This window comes from Eretmochelys imbricata, chromosome 7, assembly GCF_965152235.1.
Source record: "Eretmochelys imbricata isolate rEreImb1 chromosome 7, rEreImb1.hap1, whole genome shotgun sequence".
Lineage (NCBI taxonomy): Eukaryota > Metazoa > Chordata > Testudines > Cheloniidae > Eretmochelys > Eretmochelys imbricata.
The window spans coordinates 28,567,318-28,576,909 of NC_135578.1; the positions used below are offsets into that span (position 1 = coordinate 28,567,318).

Here is a 9,592-nt window from a genome sequence, read left to right on the forward strand (position 1 = left end):
CAGGTCAGGCCGCGGCTCTACAACTGCACTGCCCGGCTGCCCAGAACTGGGGCCGGGGGCTAGCCTCCAGGGCCAGAAGCTCAGGGGCCGGGCAGGAGGGTCCCGCTGGCTGGATGTGGCCCGCAGGCTGTAATTTGCCCACCTCTGGCTTGAAATGTATAATCACGGATCTTACAGTCCTGGCCCCCAGCCTCATGCTCCCCCAGTCTCTGATGCCTGTGCAGCAGTGCCTTCGTGCAGCCAGTCCTCCCTATATTCCCCACTGTGAAGAGACACCCACCCCATCTTGAGGCTTAACTTATTCACAATTAAGTAGCAAAAATCAGCACTTAAGTGTATGTTTTCAGTTAATGTTCTGCATATGCTCTTTTCCCCTCCTGCAGAATGATTCCAGTTTTCTCAGTACTGTTCATGAAGTCTACTTGCAAGTCCTGACCAAGAATACAGACATCAAACTATAATTGAAGTTAATTCAGTTCAACTGACAATATGTCTGCTTCTGAAACAATTATGCCTCATCTATAAAGCTGTAATATTTTTTTAAAAAGAATATTTAGTTTTCAGTGTCTTGAATTTTGAACCTGTTGGGAAAGACTATTCCTTAAAAATGCTTCTAAAAAGTAATCTTCTCAGAAGTGATCTAGGTTTCACTGTGATCATCACCAGCAAAACTTTGTTTCTAAGGAAAAATTTAGTTGCATATGAGCTTTCATTAGCATTAAGTGAATGTGCAAATGTTTTCTCTGACTTTTTTTTCTAGCTATCTTCAGTACTGAAGAGTTAAGGGGAACAGTGCTGTTTTTAACCTATCAGGTGTACAGTACACTACACAGATCAGAACAAAACTCAGTTGTAAAACCCACTTCCAGTTCTGAGGGCTTTATAGAGGCTGGGGAGGCTTATTTATCGTAATAAACTGGTTGATGGCAGATGTGCATGCAGTAAAAGATACTGCAGTCAGCCTTGGAGCTGGGTGCCCTTAGAGCTAGATGTTTGAGGTAGGGGTTAAAAATACTTTTGCCCATTCCTGAGCAACAAACAGCCTTTACCCTGTAACTGTTCTGTTAGTTTTTGGCTTTGCATCTTTGGTGTCCATTGAAATATGCTTGGTTTCTCTAAAAAGATTGAATCCAAAGTGTGCACGATCCTAGGCTAGGGCAATCATGTGCTCTTTAAGTAACAGCCTGATTTCTGTAAATTTTTAAAATCAGATCTGGGGAAGAACATCACTCTAAGACTATTATTTTCCTATTCCCTGGAACTATATATGATATTTGAAATACATTGTTTCTGTTCAGCTAAGGATGAGCCAATGCCAGAATTGAGTTTCATTATTCACTTGTGTTGGCACTGTAGTGTTGAAAACTATACAGATGCGGAAAAATTGCAAACTGACCCCTTGCCTCCAAAATTTTTTTCACGTTGTGTAGTACTGCGTTGTGTTTAGTTGAAAAGTGAATGCTTCTTACATATGGTTTATCATTTCAGTATTTACCAGTGTAAGAATCCGACGACTTCATGTCTCCCCATTTGAAGTCAGAAAAGAATCCTTAATGATATTTTACTATGCTGCTATTGGTCTATCTGTGACTTATATTTATTTCTATATGGCATGAAAAGGTACTTAGTAATACTTTAAAGTAGCTCTCAGTTGATTCCAGTAATACTAATTTTAAGGAATGGTTTTTGAGTAGAGAGGTCTTGGCATATTTGCTAATGGATAATTTGTAGTAAATTTAACCAGTTAGGATGCTTTGCTTATTTTTTCAAAGCACTATTGCAATGAAGAAGAAACGAGTTTGTTTGGCTCTACAAAATAGAATATCCTAGGGATTAGTTATAATAATGTTGACATAGTCAAGGATTCAGGGTCACTTCATTGGAAATGATCAAATAAGCTTTAATTGTGACTCCATCACAAAGCAGTGGGTTTCTTCTAGTTATAACAAAATGTTTGTTTGCATTTTTCATGTCTAATAATTGTTTTAGTTTGAACTTTGTTTTTGAATAGAAAAGATTTTTGTTTAGCAAAATTTGCCTTCTGAAGAGTTTTTCAGCCTTTGAACTCAGTGTTTTTAATTAAAAATATTTAGTATTTTTATGTTAGTATGCAGAATTCAGGGAAACATACTAGTGATCATGTGTATTTACCAAGAAATATATTAGCATTAATGGTAGCATTTGAATTCAGCAACAAAGACTTTCTGGACTTCGTAAGGAAGAAGGCGACCTAGTCACATACTAGAATTATAATAGCATGTGTATGCACAAAGCAATGTAAATTTGATTAGTTTATCTAAACCCATACACCTGATCCAAATCAAACTTGTGAGGGCCTTTTTGGAGGAGAAAGAATAGGAAAAAATGCCAAACTAGAGAGAGGTGCTTTTGGATATAGTCCTAGTGGACAATAACCAAGACCCTCAAGTAGGTGTCTTTCTCTGGCTTCAGCAAAGACTGAAGCAGTAATTTTCTTGACTTTTATGAGCATTTCTACTAGCTTGAAAAGGAGGATGGATGGATGGAAGGAGGAGTTCCCAAGTATAGAAATGAGAAAAGGAGCTACTGAGATGATACCAATTACAAACATTTCTGTTAACTTTCGGTTAAATACAGACTCATGTTTAAAATGTCATATCCAAAGATTTATATAAATTATGGGACACTAAGATTTCCCTCATATGGATTGTACTTTCATTTTAAGTCTAAGTCATGAACAGTTGATAATAAAGGGAATGTTATTTTAAGTAGCAACAACATTACAAGAGTTTGATTATGATTTAAACCCCAACATTTTACATTTTTGTTTAACGTGCTTGTGTTATAACTGTCCAGGAACCTCAACACGATGTTGGTAGATCCAAGGTCTCTTAATTTTTATATTCTGCTAATCTGAAAAAGTGTCATCTTCCCAGCTTGCAGAATGAATTTAAATCACCGTGACTAAGCAAGCTTTCTAATGAGTACAACTGATTTCTGTTCACATTGAATTCTTACTCACATTTACTCCACCTGCTGTATGTATAAACAGACGCACACTGGGAGAACAGGAGTATCCTGCAGATGCAGAGTGCCATGATAGTGCTTTTTGTAATATGACAAAATTTAACAGATAAACCTCTTTAATGAAGAACTGCATTGTAAAACAAGCTCTGCTGCAACATAAAACTGGAGATGTTTTATAATGTGGAAGTTGTTTGACAGCTTCATTCTGGTTATTTTGAACTTTTGTATTCTAAAATGGTCAAGTTCGTTTCATTGCTTGATTCATGTTAGCTGCATGTACTGATAGTTAATGCATAGCTCGTTACCATGGGTCATCACAGCAACTTAACATGATCATTTAAAGTGGCTTTTTGTTTTGGTAAAACTACTACTTAATGTGATTGTACCCATTAGTTCTGAGAGTGAAAACAATTAGTTTAGACTATATTCCCAAAATTAATTATTTGTCTAAGCACGTGTTTTCTGTGGTCAATGTTAAGTCACTTTAAAAATTATAACCTTCTAATCAAAGATGGTTTTAAGATTTACAGCTTTATTATTATTATTATTATTCACAAAATTAAAATTGTTTCTCAGTTTTGTAGCTGTTAATATCGCAAAGTTGTATGAAAGGTGCTGAACAGCTATTAATTTGGAAGCCGTATATCTTGTAAAAGAAGAAAATATTTGCAAAAGAATTGAGGCAAAGTGTGAAACTGCAAGAGTGATTATTAATTTTAGTTTCATATAACAGATGTTTGACTTGCCAGGTATTGATATTCAACATGTTTGAACATTTGCTGCTGGACATGTTTCATTTTGCCTACATTTTTGTTTTGCTTCATTTTTGGTACATTCCTTGAACCTATAATGCCCCATCTAGTCAAGTATGCAATTACTGGGAAACTTTTAAAAGAGAGTGATTACTTTGGAAAGTTATCTTTAAAAGTATGTGAGAAATCAGACACTTTTTTCAACTATTTGAATTGCTTCTTGCTTACAGCATATCTTTACAGGAGGAATGTGTGCAATATTTCACCTCAGTTTAGCCTGACATTGTTGTGAAAATGTTAAGATGCAATATCTTCCTTCCACTTTAAATTGGAAAAAATTGCAATATCTTTCCCTGATGGTCTATTTATTTTTATCTATTCTGTGTATGGGCACATTGGTGGGGGGGAGGGTTTAAAATGTAAAGTATGCATTTTTAACTGTCTTTTTTTTTTTACCACTTTTTTTTGGCTGCACCAGTTGTTATTTACTTGCATGTTCTTACAGTATGAAGATGCTCAAGACACTGGGATTTTTAGTAATGATTTCTGGAAACATGGTATGCAAACAGGTTTTTTTCAAGTCAGTAAACGTAGATACTGCATCACTAACATTATGGTATGGACTTCTTTATACCATCTATGTATGTTTGCAAATATTAAGTTATTGCATAAATGTTTAAGAATTAGCATTTTTCATCCAAAATTTTGTATGTTTGCAAATATATTTTTGTAATAAAATTTCAAAAACAAATATTTCAGCACGTCTTACAATCTTCCAGTGTTTTATTTCACTTGCAGAGATAGAAACTAGCTATGAGTGTAAACTCAAAAGGTTCATTGGGGTCATCCATCCTGGTACCTTAAATTTTAGATTTTGAATTTGGCAAACCAATCAATCGTCATCCTTCTTCTAAGAAGTAAATCTGTAAGATGTGCGTTGCTAATACTACTGCAGTCGCTTCCAGTGGCTTTCATCCTAATATTTAATTTTTGTAGTACCCTTCTCTTCCATTCTAGCAAATGTGTGACACTTGATAAACCAAATATTAATCTGAAACTGTTTAGATTTAGACTTGGTGGTGGTCTGGATTAATTCAGCAACTGTCACTCTATACGAATTGATGATGGTAATACTGAGCTATTGTTGTTTTTGCTGCCCAAACCACTGGTGAGTATTATAGTTTTGGTAATCTTAATTTATTTGCAACAAAATCTTGTAGCACAATTTCACTATAACACTAACTTTTCCCTTTTATGAAGATGTTTTTTTCTGGGTTCTCCTTTGTTTGTTTGCGATCTTGAATTTGAAACTTATTTTCAGCTGAAATAGAATATAAATAATATTATAAAATTCTTCACATATTCCTTACAAACATTATTTAATTGTTGTAAGATAAATCAGATAGGGAAATTGAGACAGACAAGGGGACAAATTCAGAAGTTGTATGTCAGATGGAGTAAGCTAGATGCCCTTGCATTAAACTCCCATAAATTCAGTCTTTCTTGACTCTACTTACACCCAGTCTCCCAACAAATTAGCAAGTCTAAATGTCTAAGAGGATGTAACTTACACAGTGAAGAGGCAGACCTGTATGTTAAAACAGGATGGTGCTATCTTTGTAGCTATTAGTGGACTGGGAACTGTACTATATATGCAAGCAGGTCCTCTCTAATTGCCTTGCATGGCAGCCTTCCAGTAGGAGAGTGATCACTTTTATGGAATAGTCATGAAAACAAAATAACAGCCATAATGGCCTGAATTGTGGCTTTGCTTGCCTTGTCGAATTTGTTGCGTACAACAGTCAACACAGAGGAGGATTGAGTACTGTGGGCACTGTCTCTTTATAGAGATTCAGTGAAGAATTATATTTTCCTGTATCTAAACTACATCATCCACTGCGTAAATAAAATTCCTCTCAAATTTGGGCCAAACCTTTTTTCTCTGGCCTCCCATCTCACATGTCAGTTTGGACTCTGCAATGGACAAGAGTATCTTCTGAGTTTGGGTGGAAGCATGTGTCAAAAATCAAGTTTTATAAAAGAAAGGTGGTTACAGTATTAATCATGAAGAAACAGGTGGGAGGCTGGGAATTTGGGGCTCTGCTTTCTGGTCTTCCTTCAGCAGGTACTGTCCAGCAATGCAGTGTATCCTCATCTGCATTGGTAAATGTTCCAAATGCTGGAGCTAGCTCGCTCCTTTCCAGGCTATCAAAGTAGCTGAAAGGAAAACTATACTTTTCTCCAATGCCTCTTAGAGAATGAAATATTTACCAAAACTAAATATATGAAAATGAATTTCCCAGTGTGTTTTGAAATACCTGTCACTGTTTTTATACCTCCCTCCAGTGAACTGGACTATGTGACTCTGATGTCTGACCTCTTAGTGATGCTGCATTGTACTTCCCAGCAGGAGGCAGAGTTTCATGAAATAGAATTAGGGCATAGAAAATTCACCCACTGAAATCTGACTCTTCCAATTCAGTTTTTGGGTAAATTCTTATGGAGTTAGAGGATGAAATACATACACGCTGTGGCACATACAAATAACAGCACATGCTAAAGAAAACATTTTGACAGATCCTCAGCTTGTGTAAATAGGAACATCTTTACTGACTTCAGCAAAGCCATGCTCATTTACACCACTTTGGATGTGACCCATTGTGCAACAATATACTTATTAAAGCTCGGTTGTGCCTCACGCCATACAAAATGACTGGATTGCTGTGGGCCGACCAATATCCTATTACTGGATCAGAAGATAGGAAAACTGCTACCATCCTTTCTCCCAGTTAAAAATGTCGTTTCATGAAACTGAGGTGGATTTTTCTCCCTTTCATTTAAAAGTTGAAAATGAATTGTGTGTTTTTATTTTAAAAAGTTTATTAATGCATTTAAGCAGTTCTTAAATTAACCCAAACATTACAAAATACACCCTAAAATAACTTTTTAAACTGTTTTCAACACTTGCTAGTGGAACTTGATTTGTCTGTCTTCATTCTGTTTCATGAAATTCTACTTTCCAAGAGTGAAGATGGTGGCTTCTTCCTTGTTGCTTTAAATATGTTGTTATATTTCAGGTAATTTTTTTTTTAAGTAGCTTTCTCGTCTTTGTAAGTAGACATCAAGATTAGAATCACATTTATGCTACTCTGCTGTTTTCCTGTAAAGATGAGCAACCTAAACTGTTCCACAGAGATGAACTCTCTTGTCTTTCTTAAGGTGTAAGTATTGTTATTAATTATTACTATCATTTCTCTGACCTGACAGGTTACTAATCTAGGCCAACTTGGAAATCTCATGAGAATAGCACTCCTATGTGCGCTCTCTACTTCCATCCAGACTGAAACTGGGAAATTTTGAGTCCATTTTTCTTTGCTCAATTGAACCTTCAAACCCCTTATCAAAGATTTGTGGGATGGGCAAAGATTAAAACTAGTTAATACAAACTGTTTGCCCATCTCTAGGAGAAGGCTGATAGGCTAATGTAATTAGCTACATTAAACAATCTTACCCTATCAAAGTTAATTTCTATTAAGGATTTATTTTATCTGGCAGATAAACATTAAGTGTGTGTGTGTGTGTGTGTGTGTCTATATATATATGTTTATTTGAAGGTCTCCCCACAGATGTTAATTTTCACTAAAGTATAGAATTGATATGAGCAGTCATATTCTGATCTGTTACTCTAGTTTTATACCTTTATATTATCTAAATCGGGCTATTGACCATTGTGTCAAAAGCTCAATCACTGTGAATTAGTGCACTAATACATTTGTTTGTAAAATGTTTGTACATGTCTTCCAATTTTCTTGTGCTTTCCTTCTGTGTGCAGGACTCCTGGAAGGGCCAGTTAAGCACTGAGAAAGAGAGGAGGCTCTTCTGTCCATCATTAGCACATTTTAAAGAAGAACTTTAGGAGTGAGGTAGAATAAAAGGAGAGCAAACAGGAAATAGAAGTGCGGGTAAACAACAGAAAAGACAACGATGCGTCCTTGTGGCACCTTAGAGACTAACATTTATTTGGGCATAAGCTTTTGTGGGCTAGAACCCACTTCATCAGATGCATGGAGTGGAAAATACGTTGTTTTTGCTGATTCAGGCTAACATGGCTACCACTCTGAAACCCGTCAACAGAAAAGAGTTGAAGCAAAATGTAGAGGGGAAATATGGAGAGAGGTGACTAGCAGTGAGGTGATCAGGGATAAATGAGACACACAGAGATGTTACATGGAACACAGAAGAAATCACTTGCTTTGCTGTAAGTTACCATTTCATTCCTGGGCTGCTGCATGCCTCCTTTGGATGATTTACCAGGGCTTAGTAGCTGAGGATGAAATGAGGTTCACTTCTAGGAATCCAGAATATTTCAATCCATACACTGATAACCAACCTGAGTTGGGCATGACCTCCCTTCCCCAGTCTGTGCTGTGATAGCGCACAACTATTTGCCAGGTCCGTTATGGATTATTATTTTTTTTTTTTTTTTAGCCTTCAGATATCCTGAAGCAGGATAATGGAGTTGCCAGACTAATGGCATATCCAAGTCCTATTTCTTTGCTGATGGCTCTTACATTAGAGCCTAAAATCTGTAGCTCTTGCTAAGAAAGAAGTTGTTCCTAGTGAATTGGCTCAGTCTCTCATTTTTCATGAATAAATCTGGAGGGTTTTTTTCCTATTTAAAATGCAAGTAGTACAATTTTATAAAATGCATTGCAGGAAGCCTAATCTCAAGGGCATAAGGAATATGCTTCCTTTTCAGGTTGACTGAAGGCACTTGTCCTTGGGCCTCACTTAAAACATGCAGGTATGCGATGTGAATGTACAGCTGGTGTTTATTGCTTACATAAATCAAGAGGCTCAGCGTAACCATGAGAGAGAAGATCTAGTGTGATGCTAGCAAAGTCCTTATGTGCTCTTACTCTAGAGAGCATATAGTCTCACATCCTGCCCCACTTTGTAGAAATCGGAGAAGGGTGGAGGAAGGCCTACAAGACTTTCTATTCCATCCCCTTGCCAATGTGGGATTGTGATCCACGGTATATTTTTCTAGTGTATTGTCCAGTTTCCTTCTAAAATGCCAAGCAACAAGGCTTCTACTCCTCCTCTGGGAAGACTAATCTCCAATCTGATAGATTTCACTGTAAGGAAAGTTTGGGGTGTTAGAAAAACTTTCCTTTCCACATCTTTCTCTCATTACAGTGTTTGTGTTCCCTTGCCTCTAATTTTTTTCCTCCATCATTGATGTCGATGCTGTTCAATATTTGGAGATAGTTTTGCCCCAATTACCCCTTTATTTGTTGCTTAGCTAAACAATACATCAGGGTTAGGCAGCCTATGGCACGTGCGCCAAAGGCGGCATGCGAGCTGATTTTCAGTGGCACTCACACTGCCCGGGTCCTGGCCACCGGTCCGGGGGGCTCTGCATTTTAATTTAATTTTAAATGAAGCTTCTTAAACATTTTAAAAAGCTTATTTATTTTACATGCAATAGTTTAGTTATTATATTATAGACATAGAAAGAGACCGTCTAAAAATGTTAACATGTATTACTGGCAGGCAAAACCTTAAATTAGAGTGAATACATGAAGACTCGGCACACCACTTCTGAAAGGTTGCCGACCCCTGCAATACTTATTAAACTGCTAAGGCCCTATTTTTCCATCCAAGGCTAAAATCAATGGATCTTTGCACCGGTGCAGTGGTTTGGCAGTGCACAACAGCTTGCATAATTGGGGCAAGAATTTGGGCCCTAGCCAGTCCTACTCCCAAAAAGCGGCCTCTCCTGCTGCTCTTTCCAAACGGAATAATAATCCCAAAATCTGTTATGTTGTAGG

General features: G+C 37.0%; 1 protein-coding gene across 1 annotated transcript in view; it reads left to right on the forward strand.

Moving 5' to 3' along the window:
- The window catches only part of DCP1A (decapping mRNA 1A), a 49,907-nt gene extending 45,391 nt beyond the window's left edge, over nt 1-4,516 (forward strand). Inside the window, exon 10 of the mRNA XM_077821670.1 lies at nt 384-4,516. Coding sequence (XP_077677796.1) covers nt 384-461 — 78 coding nt within the window. The 3' untranslated portion in view covers nt 462-4,516. The remainder of the gene's footprint in view (nt 1-383) is intronic.
- Nucleotides 4,517-9,592: the final 5,076 nt, after the last annotated feature.